A 19,119-nucleotide genomic window follows, 5' to 3' on the forward strand; every position below is an offset into this window, starting at 1 on the left:
CCTTGGGGACTGTGGGGACTGTGGTCTAGACAGAGGGTGTGTTTGTGTGCATGTCCCTGGGGACTGGTCCAGAGGACTTGTGTGTGTGTGTGTGTGTGTGTGTGTGTGTGTGTGCGTGTCCCTGGGGACTGTGGTCCAGACAGATAGGGGACCTTGGTGTATGTGTGTGTCCTTGGGGACTATGGTCCAGACAGAGGGTGTGTGTGTGTGTGTGGGGTGTGTGTGTGTGTGTGTGTGTGTGTGTGTGTGCGTGCGTGACTGGGGACTGTGATCCAGACAGTGGACATGTATGAGGCAGTCTCTGGCCTGGACTGGGGTCCTTGGGTTCTATGATTGGAGAGGGGTCCCAGGGTCCGGTCAGGGGTCCCTGGGGTCTATGATCTGGGAGTGGGGGTCCCTGGGTCTGGGAAGGGGTCCTTGGGATCCATGATCCTGGGGGCTGTGGTGGTCCTGGCGTCCAGGTGGGGGGTCCCTGGGGTCTATGATGGGGGGGGATGTCCCCGGTTCTGGGAGGGGGTCCCTGGGGTCCATGATCCTGGGGGCTGTGGTGCTCCTAGAGTCCGGGTGGGGGTCCCTGGGGTCTATGATCCGCGGGGGGATCCCGGGGTCTGGTCAGGGGTCCTTTGGGTCTATGATCCACGGCGGGGGGGGGGTGGTTCCGGGGTCCCCGTTTGTGGCGGGGGTGCTCGGCCGCAGGGATCGGACGGGGGTCCGGGAGGGGCTGGGGGCACGCGCGCGCGGGGCGGGAGTCGGGGGCGCGTGCAGGAGGGGCTGGGGGTGCGCGCGGGGCGGGAGTCCGGGGCACGCGCAGGAGGCGCTGGGGGCGCGCGCAGGAAGCGCTGGGAGAACGCGCGCGGGGCACGAGTCGGGGGCGCGCGCGCGCGAGGCGGGAGTCGGGGCGCGCGCAGGAGGGGCTGGGGGCACGCGCGGGGGGCGGGAGTCGGGGGCGCGCGCGCGGGGGGGGGCGGGGCGCGGGGGCGCGCTCGGGGCGGGAGTCGGGCGCGCGCGGGGGGCGGGGCGCGGGCGCGGCGCGGGGCGGGCCGCCGCGGGCGCGTTTCCGCCGTCCGGCCCGGGGCTCCGAGTCCGGCGGGCGGCGCGGAAGCGGCGGCGGAGGGGCAGCCATGTCGCCTTTGTCCGCGGCGCGGGCGGCCCTGCGGGTGTACGCGGTGGGCGCGGCGCTGATCGTGGCGCAGCTGCTGCGCCGCTGCGTCCGGGGCTTCGTGGAGCCAGGTCAGCGGCCGGGGAGGGGCGCGGGGAGGCGGCGAGGGGCCGGGGCCGGGCGGGGCTGCGGCGTGGGGCTGGCCGGGGACCGCGCCGCCGGGCCCGGGGCGCGCCCTCCGCCCGTGGAGAGGACCCCAGGTTTGGGGCGGAGCTGGGAAGGGGCGCGGGGAGGCGGGCGCGTCGGGCGCTCCCGGAAGCAGGGCCGGGCGGCCTTGGCGGTGGGAGGAGGCGCGGCCTCCCCACCGCCCCGCCCGCTCCGCGCGCCCCGGGGGCCGGGGTAGCCAGGGGGTCCCGCGCGCCCTGGCCTGGGGGTCGCAGGTTCGTACGCGCCGCGTCGGGCGCTCCCGGAAGCCGGGCCGGGCGGCCTGGGGGGTTGGCTTGGGGGAAGGCGCGCCCTCCCCAGCGCCCCGGGGGCTGGGGTCTCTCCAGGGGATCCGTGCGCTCCCCAACCACGGCGGCAGCCCCCCCCGGGTCCCTGGGCTCTGCAGACCCGCGTCCCGGAGGGAGGCGGAGGGCGCCCGCCATCCCGGCCCCGCGCAGGCTCCAGTAGAACGGGGCCTGCCCGGGTTTGCAGGGACCGGGGAGCTGGGGCGGGGGCGGGGGCGCGCCAAGGGGCCGGCGGCGGCTTCTAGGGCTTCTAGGAGCCCTAGAGAGGAGAGCTCCCGTTTAGGGGCCGCCGGTTTCTCTGGCCTGCACCACCTGCGCGGAGCCTCGGGGCCCAAACTTGGCGGTGCGGGGACCCATTCGCGTCTTCACGCATATTAGGGACCCCCCGCCCCCCGACTCCCTTTCCCACCAATCTGGGGGGCTCTCTGGCTGTCTGGCCACCTCGGTGTTCTCAGGACTTCGATCGAGGAAACCGGTGTTGTTTCTGTCTGCTCTTGACTTGCAGGATATCAAAATAACTCTAGGGTCTGTGAGCCGTAAATGACATATCAATTTTTTTAGGTGAAAACAAAGTATTCTCTGGGAAGCGTGGTGCCCTGTTACCTTGTAACGACTCTCTTTATCGTCTGGCGTAAGAGAGATTCTTAAGTCCAACTGTGTTTTCGGGGTGTTGGCATAGCACCCCCACACCCCCCTCTCCCAGGGCAGCCTGTGGGTAACGCCCCTGACCACCCCCAGGAGATTGGGCTGGAGAAACAGAGAGGCTGTTACTAGGCTTGTGCAAATGCCTTCCCGTGCCTCCAGCACCCCCAGGAAGGCCCTGCAGGGCCCAGGCCTTGCACACCTGCAGCTCTGAGCACAAGGACTTCTTTTTCTCCCCTCCCTGGGTCTTCACCCAGGGAGATACATCTTCCCAGGTTTATGTGAGCTAAGCGTTTAGTTTTCTGATCAACTGCATTTTGGTGCTTTTTTAAAAAGCACATCAAGCGTGACCGGAAAAGACTGCAGTGGAAGGCAGAGGACAGCTTTGACGTCTGGGCTGACTTGTCAACAGTGAAGGACTGTGCAGAGCAGTCCCGTGTTCGCCCCAAACTGGCCCGAAATTGCAGTGCACCCAGGGGTGGAGAAGGCAATGGCACCCCACTCCAGTACTCTTGCCTGGAAAATCCCATGGACGGAGGAGCCTGGTGGGCTGCAGTCCATGGGGTCACTAAGAGTCGGACACGACTGAGCGGCTTCACTTTCACTTTTCACTTGCATGCATTGGAGAAGGAAATGGCAACCCACTCCAGTGTTCTTGCCTGGAGAATCCCAGGGACGGGGGAGCCTGGTGGGCTGCCGTCTGTGGGGTCGCACAGAGTCGGACACGACTGAAGCGACTTAGCAGTAGCAGGGGAGGTTGTGGGCTTCCCTGGTGACTCAGACAGTGAACAATCTGCTTGCAGTGCAGGAGACCAGGGTTCTATCCCGGAGGGGAAGATCCCCTGGAGAAGGGAATGGCCACCCACTCCAGTATTCTTGCCTGGAGAATCCCACAGACTGAGGATCCTGGCGGGCCAGACGTTGAACTTTGCCCAGGTATGCAGCTAAATAAACTGTACCCCAGAGGCCCAGTTCAGATGCAGAGTAGCTGGGATTTTTTGTTTTGTTTTGTCTTTATTGAATTGGTCACAGTGTTGCTTCTGTTTTTGTTTCTGGGTTTTTTGTTCACTGAGTCATAACGGACCTTAGCAACCCCACCCAGGATTGAACCCGGTATTGAAACGGCCAAGTTGTAACCATTGGACCTCCAGGGGAGTCCTGGTTTTTTGCCTTTAGACATCAGATGTTTTCTTTTTTAATAGTATGTATGGGCTATATAAATATGTACAAAGTATAAAATAATTAATGTGGAAATGTTACAGGGAGAAAGTCACCAATTCTAACTCCATGTTGGAAGCTGTTTCTTTGACTTGCTTTTTATTATTATAAAGAAAAAAAAAAGAAAGTCGCTCAGTCCTGTCTGACTCTTTGCGACCCCACAGACTGTAGCCCACCAGGCACCTCTGCCCATGGGATTTTCTAGGCAAGAATACTGGAGTGGTTGCCATTCCCTTCTCCAGGGCATCTGCTTGACCCAGGGATCAAACCCAGGTCCCCTGCATTGCAGGGAGATTCTTTACCGTCTAAGCCACCAGGGAAGCCCCTTTATTATTATAATCGTACTCAGTGGCTTGCCTGGAGGACCCTGCCTCTCTGACTGTCAAGTAAAGTGCCTTTTGGGGGCTTCCCTGGTGGCTCAGCTGATAAAGAATCCACCTGCAGAGCTGGAGAGCTGGGTTCCATCCCTGGGTTGGGAAGATCTCCTGGAGAAGGGAAAGGCTACCCACTCCAGTATTCTGGCCTGCAGAATTCCATGGACTGTATAGTCCATGGGGTCGCAAAGAGTCCTAAACGAATGAGTGACTTTCACTTAAAGTGCATTTATTTAGCTCTGGAGAGAGAGTTTGTCCCTGCCCACCTGTGAATAGATGAGTTTAACACAGCGCTTAGGAAGGCTGGACATTTCGTGGGAGATGTTTAGCAAGAGTGCAGACCCTTTCACGTGACTTCCGCACTGTCTCTCCCTCTGGATGCAGCCTTTTGACTTCAGTTCCACATGGCTTCTTCCTCTCAGATCTATATAAGAACCTGGCATCCAGACCCCAGTAAGATACTTGCTTTGAGGTGCTAGCCTGCCATCTTCTCGGTCTGCAGGCTCCCTGATTAAAGTCTCTTTCTTGCCTCAACAGTTTGTCTCTCGGATTCGTGGCCTGTGGTGTGGAGAGTGGAGCAAGCATGGTCTCAGTGACAGAAACACTTTCTTATTTACGTATTTTAAAGTGATAACAACAAACCACAGCAATGATTGCTAAAGTGCGTTTGGTTGTGAAAGGTCTTTTTTTTTTTTTAATATTGTTAATTGAATGATAATTGCTTTACAGTGTTGTGTTGGGTTTTGATGTAAAACAGTGTGAATCAGCTGTAGTTCAGTGCAGTCGCTCAGTCGTGTCCGACTGTTTGCGACCCCATGGACCGCAGCACAGGACAGGCCTCCCTGTCCATCACCAACTCCTGGAGCTTGCTCAAACTCATGTCCATCGAGTCAGTGATGCCATCCAACCATCGCATCCTCTGTCATCCCCTTCTCCTCCTGCCCCCAATCCCTCCCAGCATCAGGGTCTTTTCCAGTGAGTCAGTTCTTCGCATCGGGTGGCCAGAGTATTGGAGTTTCAGCTTCAGCATCAGTCTTTGCAGTGAACATTCAGGACTGATTTCCTTTAGGATGGACTGCTTGGATCTTGCAGTCCAAGGGACTCTCAAGTCTTCTCCAACACCACGGTTCAAAAGCATCCATTCTTTGGCGCTCAGCTTTACGGTCCAGCTCTCACATCCATACATGATGACTGGAAAAACCATAGCCTTGACTAGATGGACCTTTGTTGGCCAAGTAATATCTGTGCTTTTTAATACACTGTCTAGGTTGGTCATAACTTTTCTTCCAAAGAGTAAGCATCTTTTAATGTCACAGCTGCAGTCACCATCTGCAGTGATTTTGGAGCCCAGAAAAATAAAGTCAGCCACTGTTTCCACGGTTTCCCCATCTGTTTGCCATGAAGTGATGGGACCGGATGCCATGATCTTAGTTTTTCTGAGTGTTGAGTTTTAAGCCAGCTTGAATCAGCTATAGGTTTACATACATCTGCTCCCTCTTGAGCCTCCCTCCACCCCCATCCACCCCTCTAGGTCATCACAGAGCCCTGAGCTGAGCTCCCTGTGCTACAGAGCAGCTTCGCACTAGCTGTCTGTTTTACGCATGGTCGTGTGTGTATATATAACAACGCCACTCTCTCAATTCGTCCCACCGTCTCCTTCCCCCACTATATGTTCACAAGCCCATTCTCTGATCACCCACCCGGAGAAGTCAGATCACACATCAGACTTAAAACTTCTTTGCTTACGCCCATTGCTAATGTTTGCACGTCAGGTATTGAATATTGGGTGAATCTGTCTGTGGATCATCTCAGCCCCTCAACGGTGGCTTGCTTGGGCAAATGTGGAGTTTTCTGGAGGTGAGCTGTTTCTCGTCTTTTTCGTGGGGGAAAACTCACAGCACATATTCATTGCACTTGAATACCTTCTCCCGGTGTGACTGCGATAAGATGGAGGTTTCTCTCCCACGTTTATGACCCTCCCTTTGGAATTGTGCATGACCCTGCACATTTTATCCACTGGGGCAGGCGTGCCGTGTGAGTGCCCGTGGATTCTGTGAAAAGGTGGAAGAAGATGCTTCAAACAGGAGCTGACTCCTGAAGGGGACGTTTTCTTAAAATGTATTACTACAGACAAGAGGGTGACAAACTCACGGCAGTTGGAGGTCTGTGCGTGGCTAGAGACCTATGTGGGCAAATGAAGAATTCCTCTAATAGAGGAGTTAGAAGAATTCCTCTAATAGAGGAGTTAGAAGAATTCCTCTAATAGAGTCTGACCTCCACATTCTCTATGGTCATTGTCTGTTACAACTTGTCCAGTTGCTAAGTCATGTCGGAGTCTGCAGTCCCATGGACCACAGCACACCAGACCTCCCTGTCCATCACCAACTCCGGGAGTTTATTCAAACTCTTGTCCATTGAGTCCGTGATGCCATCCAACCATCTCCTCCTCTGTCGTCCCCTTCTCCTCCCGCTTTCAGTCTTTCCCAGCATCAGGGTCTTTTCCCATGAGTCAGTTCTTTGCATCAGGTGGTCAAAGAATTGGAGTTTCAGCTTCAACATCAATCCTTCCAATGAACACTCAGGATTGATTTCCTTTAGGATGGACTGGTTGGATCTCCCTGCTGTCCAAGGGACTCTCAAGAGTCCTCTCCAACACCATAGTTCAAAAGCATCAATTCTTTAGTCAAACCATTGCTTTGACCAGACTTACCTTTGTCAGCAAAGTGATGTCTCTGCTTTTTAATACACAGTCTGGGTTTGTCTTAGCTTTTCTTTCAAGGAGCAAGAGTCTCTTAATTTCATGGCTGCAGTCACCGTTTGTGGTGATTTTGGAGCCCAAGAAAATAAAGGTACCATGCAGATTTTCCTGTAAGAATTCTGTTTCAGGGACCCCCTTGGGGGCCCCATGGTTAAGGCTCCTTGCTTCCACTGCAGGGGGCTCAGGTTCCATCTGTGGTTGGGGAACTCTGGTCTTCCATGCCTCAGACATGGCCCCCCCAATTTTTTTTTTTTTTTAAACTTGATGAAGAAAAAAAAATCCATGATGAACAATAACCACAAAAAATTAAAAAAAAAAAAAAAAGCTCTGTTGCAAATAGGAGTCAGGCCTTGTGATCTGGAAAATGGACTTTGGTCTGGAAAATGGACTTCTGCTGATGGACTGACTGTCCAGCTCAAGAACAGAGGTCAGCTGGCCCATTTACAAAGCCATTTTAGGGCGGATTCTAGTTTTCAAACTGTAGGATTTTTTAAAAAGTCTGTCAAGAGGAAGTAACATCTGGCTGGTTTTGTGTACATATGAATAGTTGGGAGCTGTCACTCCAGGGAGGCAAAACCATAGTTCGGTTGACCTTTGGCTCTTTTTAGTCTTAAAAAGAAATGAGGACTCCCCCTTCCCCCAAGGCTTTGGTTTGTGTGGCTTTTTCTTGTCTGCATTGATCCTATTCAGTTCCATGTTAATAAAGTAAAAACTTAAAATTTTTTTTCGATGATGTTGAGAAATTCTTGTCACAGTTGCTTAGCTGTGGTCATGGTATTGTGGTTATGTTTTTTATCTTTTATCGGGAAATACAGTTTTCTCCCAGGGAGGGGCCACGGTTTTTTTTTTTTTTTTGAAATGTAAGAGAAAGATAGAACTACTCAACAGCTATTGTAACATTGCCAGCCCTGAGAACTCCTTTATTATTCTAGCACATTATAGATTCCATCTTGCAAAGGAATGAGGAGCCGACATTCACATGCAAGAAACGAAAAAAGAACTTTAAATGGTCAACACGGAAATCTACAACGTGAATTTCAGATCACATTAACGAGACACTTACATGTGATTCCCAGTAACCTTTCTTTGCTCTTGTTGCTGAGTCATAACCAAGTCTCTGTGACCCCGTGGAGTGTAGCCCGCCAGGCTCCTCTGTCCATGGGATTCTCCAGGCAAGAATCTTGGAGTGGGCTGCCGTTTCCTCCTCCAGGGGATCTTCCTGACCCAGGGATCCATCCCACATCTCCTGCATATTAGCAGGTGGGTTCGTTACCACTGAGCCACCTGGGAAGCCCAACACTTTAATTTTTCTTCCTTTTACCCATCGAAAAATAACAAACCGCTTACATGTTATTCCCAGTAACACTTTTTTTTTTTACCCAGCGAAAAATCAGAAGCCACTTACATGTGATCCCTAGTAACATTTTTTTCAACCCAACAAAAAATAACAAGCTGCTTATATGTTATTCCCAGTAATTTTTTTTTCCCACCCAACAAAAAAACAACTATATTCTCCCCAAACAAATACCAAATCAGGGAGCATAGTGGCTGTTTTTGGTCCTTGCCGGCTCCTGGAAGTCCCAGTGGAGCAGAGTGATGCTGGCCCTCCACTTGCTGACTTCATCCTTTTTCTCGGGACACGGTCATTATGTTTGTGGATGATCTGGATGGTGCCACTGCTGTGAGCAAAGGCAAGACCCCTCCAGGCCCCGGGTAGCATCTTGGCGATGCTTTCCCCCCGAGAGATGCTAGGGTTGCCCACTTGGCGTGGAGGCTGCTTGGACAGAACCTTCGTTCCTGACTCTGAAAGCGGCCGTGGACCATGCAAGGCTTGCTGTGCCCCGCCGTGGTTAGTGTATACGCTCCAACCCATCACACGCGACTGGACAGCTCCAGAGAAAAGAATGGAAGTGGAATACGCGCTAACGCCATATGCAGACATAAACTCTAGGGGCTTCGCTGATGGGCCAGTGGTTAAGAATCTGCCTTGCCACTCGGGGGGACACCAGTTCGATCCCTGCTCTGGGGATCACTCTGCGTAGCATGTCAGCCCATGTGCCGCAGCTGGACAGCAGCTGCCACTCAGGACTGGAAAAAGCTTTCATGTGGCAGTGAAGACCCAGGGCAGCCAGAAAAAAGCACAAAACCCCCAAAACTCAAAACGGATTAAAGACCTAAACGTAAGACTCTGGAAACCATGAGACTCGTAGGAGAAAACACAGGAAGAGAGTAATCTGACTTAATTCTTAGCAGTAGCTTTTTGGTCCTGTGTCTTGCGGCAAGGGAAATAAAAGCAGAAATAACCAAATGGGACCGAATTAAACTGGGACAAAACAGAAGGCCAGCCAGTGGAAAGGGAGAAAGTGTTTACAAATAATGTGACCGATGATGGGCTTCCCAGGTGGCTCAGGGGTAAAGAATCTGTCTGCAGTGCAGGAGATCCAGGAGACCTGGGTTCGATCCCTGGGTCGGGAAGATTCCCCTGGAGGAGGAAATAGCAACCCACTCCAGTCTTCTTGCCTGGAGAATCCCCATGGACAGAGGAGCCTGGCGGGCTACAGTCCGTGGGGTTGCAGAGAGTTGGACATGACTGAAGCGACTTAGCATGCAACCCAATTAAAAATAGCCAGAGGACCTCAGTGGACATTTTGAGTTGACATTTCTTCCAAGAAGACAGACAGGTGGCCAACAGATAAACTTGAAAAGATGCTCAGCCTGGTTGACCTCAGAGAAAGCCCAGTTAAAAGCAGAGTGGAAAAACAAACAAATAAACTGCCTTCCTGTGTCCCCGTCTCCTTAGGGGGCCTCGGGAAATCCTGCCATCATTTGTCCATTGGTTGTGAAACTGCAAGGGGGAGACCCCCCACGGGCGGTGCCTCCTTAAGCTGTGGCTTTGTCACGATGCTTCCTGCAGGACCACAGACCTCAGGCTGCCTTCAGCCCAACAGCACCGATCGTTCATCGTGGTTGGCATCACGACGACCATGTAGTAGGAAACTCTGATGAGACTGAATTGCGTTGCCCGTGTAGGACGGAAGAGCTCCATGCCAGAGCCCAGCTGTGGTGCCTGCTGCGAGGTTCCCCTCGCTTTAGGGGACGGCCTTTCCCATGCCCAGGCACCCCCCCACTCCTAGTCCATCTGCAGGAGCTGTGATCCTGGGGTCCCTTCTTTCTCTACACATCCTGGCCTTGTTGGATCGCCACCCCCAGGGCCCCACCTCTGAGCCCTCTGGCCCGAGCAAAGCATTTGAAATCACACGAAGGCATCCTGTCTCTTCCTGGGGACCAGGCGTCTGAGGTCCAGGGGTCACAGGGCTGGGCTCCCTGCAGAGGCTCCAGGGGAGGGTCCTTCCCGCCTCTCCCAGCTTCTGGGGGCTCCAGGCATCCGTCCCTGGGCTGGTGGCCGCCTCCCTCCCGTCTCTGCCCCTGTCTCCACATGGCTGCTTCTCTGCGTCCGTGTCTCCCCTCTTCTGTGTCTTATAAGGACCCTGTCCCTGGGTTTAGGGCCACCCCCATCCAGGAGGACCTCATCTCAGACCTTCACTCCATCATGTCTGCAGAGAACTTATTTCCATGTAATGTCCTCTTCTGAGGTTTTGGGAGGACATGAATTTTCAGTGGAGGGTGATTTTCAGCCCACTGTCGTTACTGAGTTTTGAATATTTGCCCCCACACTCAGAAAATGCCTGGTGGCTGCAGTGTGTGATTTAACTGTGAGTGCTGTACAGTAGGCTGAGCAAAGTCCAGGAGACGGGGAAGGACAGGGAAGCCTGGCGTGCTGCGGTCTATGCGGTCGCAGAGAGTTGGACACGAATGAGCGACCAAACGACAACAGGAGATTGAAGGCTTGCAGATTTAACAGACACGTTTTTAAATTTGTTTTAATTAAAGAATTTTTTTTAACATTGATGTTTGATTTACAGGGCTGTGTTAGTTTCAGGCGCACAGCAAAGTGATTCAGTTGGGCACACACATATATATTCATATTCTTTTCCATTACAGCAAGATGATAGTGTATTATATAGTTATCTGGGTATATAATCGTATAATGAATGTAGTTTCCTGTTATATACAGTAACTAGGTCCCTGTCGGTCATCTAGTTTATATATAGTCAGAAAGTGAGAGTCGCTCAGTCGTGTCTGACTCTTTGCGACCCCATGGAGTGGGTAACCTTTCCCTTCTCCAGGGGAATCTTCCCAACCCAGGGGTCGAACCCAGGTCTCCCACACTGCAGGCAGATTCTTTACGAGCTGAGCCCCCAGGGAAGCCCAAGAATACTGGAGTGGGTAGCCTATCCCTTCTCCAGGGGATCTTCCAACTCGGGGATTGCACCCAGGTCTCCCACATTGCAGGTGGATTCTTTACCAGCTGAGCCACCAGGGAAGCCCAAGAATACTGGAGTGGGGAGCATATCCCTTCTCCAGGGGATCTTCCCAACCCAGGAACTGAAATGAGGTCTCCCACATTGCAGGCAGATTCTTTACCAGCTGAGCCACCAGGGAAGCCCGTAATGAATATAGTTTCCTATTACATATGGTACATAGGTCCTTGTTAGTTATCTATTTTATATATAGTCGTGTGTATCTGTTAATCCCAAACTCCTAATATATCTCTCATCCTTCCGCTTTGGTAGCCATACGTTTTCTATGTCTGTGAGTAACAGACACCTTCAATTCTTTTCTTGATATAGTCTTTTTTTGTTTGTATGCTCTTGGACTGCATGCAGGATCCTAGTTCCGCACGCAGGGATCCACCTGTGCCCCCTGCCATACATAAAATAGCTGTGGAGCTGCCATCTATAAAGTAGGTGACTAACAAGCTCCCCCTGGGAGCATGGAGCCTTAACCACTGGCCGACCAGGGAGGTCCCTCCCCTGACACCTCTTAAGAAAACTCAGCTAGCCTTTCGGGTGTCCTGGCCCTCTGACTGGCAGCTCCACGGAGCTGAACGTGTGAGCATCGCCAGCAGTGGGAGCCTGGGGGCTGAGCTCTGAGAATCCAAGGACGCTGCACCACGGCTGGTTGGCTTCTCAGTGTCCAGATGTTTGTGGCCACGAGGCGGGGGGCATTCTGAGACATTCCAGGGATGGAGAATTCCCTTCCTGCCCCAGTCTGGCATCCATTCCCAGATGCTCCTGGGGAGAAAAATAGAGCCTGTGAAGTACCAAAGTCCTCCTTCTAATTTTTTCATGAGTTATCATTGATGTCGTTGTTTCAGTAATGCCTGACTCTTTGCGACGTCATAGACTGCAGCACACCAGGCTTCTCCATCCTTCACCATCTCCTGGAGCTTGCTTAAACTTATGTCCATTGAGTCGGTGATGCCATCCCACCATCTCATCCTCTGTCGTCCCCTTCTCCTCCTGCCCTCAGTCTTTCCCAGCATTAGGAACGATTTTCCAATGAGGCAGTTCTCTAGATCTGTGAGTCTGCTTCTGTTTTGTTATCTTCACTAGTTTCGTATACGTGTGTGTATATATATATATATACGTGTATTATTTGGCTGCTTTGTGTCTTCGTTGGAATATGCAGCGTCTTCAGCTGTGACATGTGGGATCTGGTTCCCTGACCAAGGATGGAAGCCAGGCCCCCTGCATTGGAAGCTGGGAGTCTCAGCCACTGGGACCACCAGCAAAGTCTCCATATGCACTGGTTTTAAATAATATTTTTTATTGGATCGCCATTTGTCATCCACTTTCTTAACTTCACTCAGTACGATAATCTCTAGGTCCGTCCATGTCGCAGTAGGGGGCATCAGTTAATTCCTTTCCGTGGCTGAGTAGTCTTCCGTGGTATACACGTACCACCTCTTTATCCATTCCTCTGTTGACGGACACTTAGGTTGCTTCCGTGTCTTGGCTGTTTTGAATAGTGTTGGAATGAACGCTGAAGTGCACGTATCTTTTTGAATTGTCGTTTTGTCTGCATATTATGCCCAGGAATGGGACGGCAGGATCGTATGGTAGCTGATTTTAGTTTCTCAAAGAACGTCCATACTGTTCTCCATAGTGGCTGCATCAGTTCACATCTCCACCAAGTGTAGGAAGGGGTCCCTTTTCTCCACATCCTTGTCAACATTTGTTACTTGTGGGTTTTTTTTTTTTCATGAAAGCCATTGTGACAGGAGTGAGGTGATACCTCATTGTGGGCAAAAAGGCATCACTGAAAAACGTAAAATTTGAAAAAAAAAGAAAAACTTGAATGCTGGTCGGCCAGCCTAGTATCTGCTTGTGCATGCTCAGTCACTCAGTCGTGTCTGACTCTTTGTGACCCCGTGGACATCAGCTTGCCAAACTCCTCTGTCCATGGGGATTGTCCAGGCCAGAATACTGGAGTGGGTTGCCATGCCCCGCTCCCCAGGGTGTCTTCCCAACCCAGGGATTGAAGCCAGGTCTCCTGCATTGCAGGCCGATTCTTTACTATCTGAGCCACCAGGGAAGCCCAAGAATACTGGAGTGGGTAACCTATTGCTTCTCCAGGGGATCTTCCCGACCCAGGGGTCTCCTGCATTGCAGGCAGGTTCTTTACTAGCTGAGCTACCAGGGAACCTCAAGAATACCGGAGTGGGTAGCCTGTCCCTTCTCTATGGGATCTTCCCGACCGAGGCATCCAATCAGGATTCTCCCACATTGCAAGCGGATTCTTTACCATCTAAGCCACAGGGAAGCCCAAGAATACTGGAGTGGGTAGCCTGTCCCTTCTCCAGGGGATCTTCCCCACCTGCATTGCAGGCAGGTTCTTTACCAGCTGAGCTACCAGGGAAGCTCAAGCATACTGCAGTGGGTAGCTATCCCTTCTCTAGGGGATCTTCCAAACCCAGGCATGCAACCAGGGGTCTCCTGCATTGCAGGCGGATTCTTTACCAGGTGAGCCACAAGGGCCGCACAGGCCTGCTTGAGAACCCCCGCATGTGCTGCTCTTATCTGAGCCAGTTTTCTTGGTGGCCTTTGACACGCCTGCGTCCTGACCAGGAGTCTTTAGGAGTGGGGGACGTGGGTCCTCTTGGCCTGGCAAGGGGGTGTTTGGGAACCGTGGGGTCTGCTGGGGAACAGACCCACCTGCTTGCCTGCTTATTTGCGGGGCTGGTTTATTTCCCAGAACAGGATGTAATACACCAGCTCAGGTGATGAAAGAGCTGTCATGAGGATTCCAAAGAGGATGGAAACACTTAAAAAAAAAAAAAAAGCAATCAATAAATGCATGTCTCCGAGGCACCTGGATGAACAGCTGCTCGCTTTTCAGACTGAGCCCTTGCTGCTTTGCCACCAGCTGGAGCGGCGGCCTCGGGGTGGTCCCCACCTCCGTGCGCCCTCGTTTCCAGAGCCACCCCGCTACCCCCGCCCGCCGGCTGGCCGGGCGGAGCCGGGCCGTCTTCTCACGCTCTTTGTTCTGCTGCTTCTCGGCAGGTCGTCCCGAATGAGCGGAGGCCCAGCCGGGGGCGGCGCGATGGAGTGCAAGAGCCTGGAGGGCGGGCAGAGCGACCTCAAGCTGGTGGCGCACCCGCGCGCCAAGAGCAAAGTGTGGCGCTACTTCGGCTTCGACACGAACGCCGAGGGCTGCATCCTGCAGTGGAAGAAGATCTACTGTCGCATCTGCATGGCCCAGATCGCCTACTCGGGCAACACCTCCAACCTGTCCTACCACCTGGAGAAGAACCACCCCGACGAGTTCTGCGAGTTCGTCAAGAGCAACACGGAACAGATGCGCGAAGCCTTCGCCAGCGCCTTCTCCAAGCTGAAGCCGGACCCCGCGCAGCCCGGCGGCACGCCTGAGCCGCTGGCCGCCAAGGCCGGCACGCACGGCCACGAGAGCCGCAAGCAGCAGGAGCTGACCACCGCCGTCATGGGCCTCATCTGCGAGGGCCTCTACCCGGCCTCCATTGTGGACGAGCCCACATTCAGGGCGCTGCTGAAGGCCGCTGAGCCGCGCTACGAGCTGCCGAGCCGCAAGTTCTTCTGCGGCAAGGCCATCCCCGAGCGCTACGGCACCGTGCGCGAGGCGGTGCTCAAGGAGCTGGCGGACGCCGCCTGGTGCGGCGTCTCCACCGACCTGTGGCGCAGCCAGACCCAGAACCGCACCTACGTGACGCTGTCGGCGCACTTCCTGGGCCGCGCGGCCCCCCACGGGCTGGCGGTGGGCTCCCGCTGCCTCAAGACCTTCGAGGTGCCCGAGGAGAACGCTGCCGAGACCATCACGCGCGTCCTCTACGAAGCGTTCATCGAGTGGGGCGTCCACACCAAGGTCTTCGGCGCCACCACGGACCGTAGCAAGGACTTGGCCCAGGCCTGCTCGCTGCTCGACATCCCGGTGCACATGCCGTGCCTGGGCCATACCTTCGACGTGGCCATCCGCCAGGCCTTCCGGCTGCCCAAGCTCGGCGCGCTGCTGGGCCGCTGCGCCAAGCTGGTGGCCTACTTCCAGCAGTCATCCGTGGCCATGGTCATGCTCCACGAAAAGCAGAGACAGCAGAACGCGGCCCCCTGCATGCTGGTGAGCAACCGCGTGGCCTGGTGGGGCAGCACGCTGGCAATGCTGCAGCGGCTCAAGGAGCAGCAGTTTGCCATCGCTGGGGTCCTGCTGGAAGACACCAACAACCACCATCTCATGCTGGAGGCCGCCGAGTGGGCCACCATCGAGGGCCTGGTGGAGCTGCTGCAGCCCTTCAAGCAGGTGGCCGAGATGCTGTCGGCCTCCAAGTACCCCACCATCAGCATGGTCAAGCCGCTGCTGCACATGCTGCTGAACACGACTCTCAACCCCAAGGAGACGGACCCCAAGGAGATCAGCATGGCCAAGGAGGTGATCGCCAAGGAGCTCGCCAAGACCTACCAGGAGAGCCCCGAGATCGACCTGTTCCTCAACGTGGCCACCTTCCTGGACCCGCGCTACAAGAGGCTGCCGTTCCTCTCCACTTTCGAGCGGCAGCAGGTGGAGAACCGCGTGCTGGAGGAGGCCAAGGGCCTCCTGGAGAAGGTCAAAGAGGGCGCCTACCGCGCTTCCGAGGACAAGGCGGCCGCGCCGCCCGAGGAGCCGCCGCCGGCCAAGAAGCCGGCGCCCTCGCCCACCCCGCCCCCAGCCAGCGTCATCAACGACATGCTGGCCGAGATCTTCTGCCCCACCGGGGGCGTGGAGGATCAGGAGGAGTGGCATGCCCAGGTGGTGGAGGAGCTCAGCAACTTCAAGTCGCAGAAGCCGCTGGGGCTCAACGAGGACCCGCTCAAGTGGTGGTCGGACCGCCTGGCGCTGTTCCCCGTGCTGCCCAAGGTGCTCCAGAAGTACTGGGCCGTGGCGGCCACGCGCGTCGGCCCCGAGCGCCTCTTCGGCTCGTGCGCCACCGTGGTGAGCGCCAAGCGCAACCGCCTGGCCCCCGCGCACGTGGACGAGCAGGTCTTCCTGTACGAGAACGCGCGCGGCGGCGCCGACGCCGAGCTGGAGGACGAAGACGAGGGCGAGTGGGGCCTGGACCACGAGCAGGCCTTCGCGCCCGGCGAGGCGGCCCACGCCGGCTTCTTCGGCGTCAGGGACGGCAGCTTCGTGTAGCCGGGGCTGGGGCTGGCGGGCACCGGCAGGGCGGGGGCGGGTGCACAGCCGGCGCTGGGGGGCGGTACCCTTCTGGATGCTCGGCTGTTGGGACTAACGGCCCCGCCACCCCAGCGCGGATGGGCGCACTGCTGCTGGGAATGCGGGAATCGAGCGGAAGACACGGATCTTTGTGGGTGTGGGTGTGTGTGTGGGTGTGTGCGTGCCCCAGAGGGGAGACGCGGACTCTGGGTGGTCCAGAGAAGGGAGACGGACTTTGGGTGTCTCAGACAAGAGAGACGGACTCTGGATGACCCCAGAGGACTGAGATGGACGCTGCATGGTCCACAGAGAAGAGAGACAGACTCTGGGTGGTCCACAGAGAAGAGACACGAGGCTCTTGAGTGGTGCAAACCTGGTGAAAACAAGTGTTTCCTCTGCGGGGGGCGGCGGCTGTGGTGGGGAACCCCCTTGTATTCCAGGAACCGGGAAAGAAATGACTTGTAAAAACCGGAGGCGTCCGCCCATCGGATTACCAATCCTCAACGCCCCTGACGCTAGCATGGCCGGCGGGGGTGTTCTGACTCCCTCTGCTAATTCCGTACCTACAGTGTCCATGTCCTCACGCCAGGGAGGGTTTGGGGTGAACCAGAAACATGGAAATCAGGGGGCCGCTGAGGACAAAAGCCCCTTCTGTGTTCCCCAAAGCCCACCTCCCCGTGAGCACTATTTGCACGCCCCACCCCCGCCCGGGGCACCATCCGCGGCTGTTAGCCCCGTCGGTCCGTAAAGGAACACGACTACCTTGTCAATTACCAGGGAACCTGGAGACACGCTTTAGCCACCCGCCCTGTTTTCAAGGCGTGATGCAACATGTTACCCTTGAGCCCGTAGTGCCATCGCTTATAAAAAAGCCGAAGAAGAAATATTGGGTGTGGTTTGTTTTCTCCCACCCACGAGTGTTTTTTTTTTTTTTTTCCTCCCCGCCCTTGCCCGAATTCACGGTCCTTGCCAGGTTCTCTAGCTCTTGTGTTCTCCAGGTGGTGTTCGTGCGTCCCGATGCTTCAAAGACGCTTCCCAGGGGCCTCCATGGTAAAGAACCTGCCTGCCAAGGCAGGAGACCTGGGTTCGACCCCTGGGTTGGGAAGATCCGCTGCAGGAGGGAATGGCAGCCCACTCCAATATTCTTGCCTGGAGAATCCCATGGACAGAGGAGCCTGGTGGGGCTACAGTCCATGGGGTTGCAGAGAGAGATGACTGAGCAGCTCTACAACAATAGCCAATTAACAATGTTGGACAGTTTTAGGTGGACAGCAAAGAGACTCAGCCACACATAGACATGTATCCATTCTCCCCCAAACTCCCCTCCCAGCCAGGCTGCCACATGACATTGAGCAGAGTTCCCTGTGCTGTCCAGCAGGTCCTTGCTGGTTCTCCATGTTAAATACAGCAGTGTGTCCATGTCCATCCCAGACTCCCTGACTATCCCTTCCCCCACCCTTCCCCCTGGGAACCATAAGGTTATTACAGAGTATTGAGCAGAGTTCCCTGTGCTGTCCAGCAGGTCCTGGCTGGTTCTCCATGTTAAACACAGCAGTGTGTCCATGTCCGTCCTGAGTGACGACGGACCATGTGTACCACCAGGGCATCCAGGGTTTTTCCATTTCCTATCTTTCCCTGCTCCCTCCCTCGCTCTCCTTTCTTTTAAGAAAGCAAGCTACCCCAGAAACAGCCTCGGAGGTTAGCATCCGTCGTCTTTTTCCTTTTCTGTGTTTTATGGGTTGCCTCTATTCCAGGGTGGCTCAGGGATGCCACATCTACACAGACGTTTTGAGCTTAACTAGGCCATTTTTCAGTCGTGAAAACCTGCCACTTTCAGAGCTTTCTCCATTGAACACGAAAGTGGAACGTGTCCGTAAACGTCTCAGATAAGAGGTCATTGCCGGCATCCAGAACTTCTCGTAAAGACATGGCCGCTAACTGTCACTCACGTGTCTTATCTGGGTCTGCCCGGGACTCTGCTTCCAGGAAATGGAGTGTGTTTTGCGCTCAGGTCTTGTCGTCAAAATCCTGATTCTCTGCTTCGTCTAAGTGGTGTTTGTTCCATGCTCAGTAAAGTCACAATGACGTCACGATTCTCAGATGTTCCTTTTTTTTTTTCCTTGTGTGCGGAAGGGTACTGTTCCCTTTATTCCGAGCAGCCCCTAGGAGGATGGCAGGACTGGGCTGAAAGGAAGCATGGATGATGGTTGTACATGTTTGTTTTGAGTGAAGGGGCTGAGGATGTGCTCCCGGCCCCTTGTCGTGGGATGTCGGGCTGATTTGCGGGTTGACAACCTGGGTGGTGGTAGCCAGGGAGCCCTGGGAGCTGTGTCTTGAAGCCCTTGTAAAGTGAGGTGGTCACAACAGTTGTGATCTGGAGGGGAGAGGGTGGGAAGTCTTCCCTGAGTGGTCCTCCGGCTGGGGATCAGTGGAGTCCTGTGGTAGCATCTCACTATGGCCAGCCTCTGGACAGAGAACAGGGGAGCTGTCCATCCGGCTTCCCCCGAGGACCGCCTCAGCTCATCACGCCCGCTTTCTCTTCCCGTCCTTCCCCCCACGGGGGTGTGACTTGCGGGGGGTGGGAAGGGGCGGGCATTCACGTTTTGAGTCTTGATCAAATCTCCATGCTCCCTTGATCCCTATCAATGTCATTTTGGGTCCGAGGGACACGGCTGCTTCTCACCGAGGCTCGGGGTAGCAAACAGCCGAGCGTGTGGAGAACAGGGTCGGTTTTCACAGCTTTGTGCTGCTTTTCGGATGGGCTTCCCTGGTGGCTCAGCTCGTAAAGAATCCGCCCATAATGCAGGAGACCTGAGTTCAATCCCTGGGTTGGGAAGCTCCCCTGGAGAAAGGAACGTCTACCTACTGCAGTATTCTGGCCTGGAGAATCCCACAGACTGTATAGTCCTTGGAGTCCTAAAGAGTCGGACACGTTGTATACTACTAATGTAGTAGTTT

The 19,119-nt window shown here is 54.9% G+C and overlaps 2 protein-coding genes and 1 non-coding gene across 8 annotated transcripts in view; 2 read left to right on the plus strand and 1 right to left on the minus strand.

The window, feature by feature from the left end:
* Window positions 1-1,062: 1,062 nt before the first annotated feature.
* Window positions 1,063-18,254, plus strand: ZBED1 (zinc finger BED-type containing 1). 2 transcript variants are annotated; one of them, XM_024988798.2, is made up of 2 exons: window positions 1,063-1,230; window positions 14,007-18,254. In XM_024988798.2, the coding sequence occupies exon 2, from the start codon at window positions 14,017-14,019 to the stop codon at window positions 16,138-16,140; it is 2,124 nt and encodes a 707-aa protein (XP_024844566.1). In that variant the 5' UTR covers window positions 1,063-1,230; window positions 14,007-14,016; the 3' UTR covers window positions 16,141-18,254. The 2 variants fall into 2 exon arrangements, with proteins under 2 accessions (XP_024844566.1, XP_024844567.1); XM_024988799.2 differs by lacking the exon at window positions 1,063-1,230 and adding an exon at window positions 1,464-1,539.
* The window catches only part of DHRSX (dehydrogenase/reductase X-linked), a 151,805-nt gene continuing 133,748 nt past the window's right edge, over window positions 1,063-19,119 (plus strand). For all 5 annotated transcript variants that reach the window (XM_024988801.2, XM_024988802.2, XM_024988800.2 and 2 more), the window contains exon 1: window positions 1,063-1,230. In XM_024988801.2, the coding sequence (XP_024844569.1) occupies window positions 1,122-1,230 (109 nt within the window). In that variant the 5' untranslated portion in view covers window positions 1,063-1,121. The remainder of the gene's footprint in view (window positions 1,231-19,119) is intronic.
* On the minus strand, window positions 7,457-7,585 carry LOC112445271 (small nucleolar RNA U109). Its single transcript, XR_003033637.1, has one exon. It is a non-coding gene; the product is annotated as a small nucleolar RNA U109 (small nucleolar RNA).

The sequence above is a fragment of the Bos taurus genome, chromosome X, assembly GCF_002263795.3.
Source record: "Bos taurus isolate L1 Dominette 01449 registration number 42190680 breed Hereford chromosome X, ARS-UCD2.0, whole genome shotgun sequence".
In the NCBI taxonomy this organism is placed as follows: Eukaryota; Metazoa; Chordata; class Mammalia; order Artiodactyla; family Bovidae; genus Bos; species Bos taurus.

Bases quoted from the DNA above. Each gene is read 5' to 3' on its own strand.
- ZBED1 (XM_024988798.2), top strand. From the start codon at position 14,017: ATGAGCGGAGGCCCAGCCGGGGGCGGCGCGATGGAGTGCAAGAGCCTG.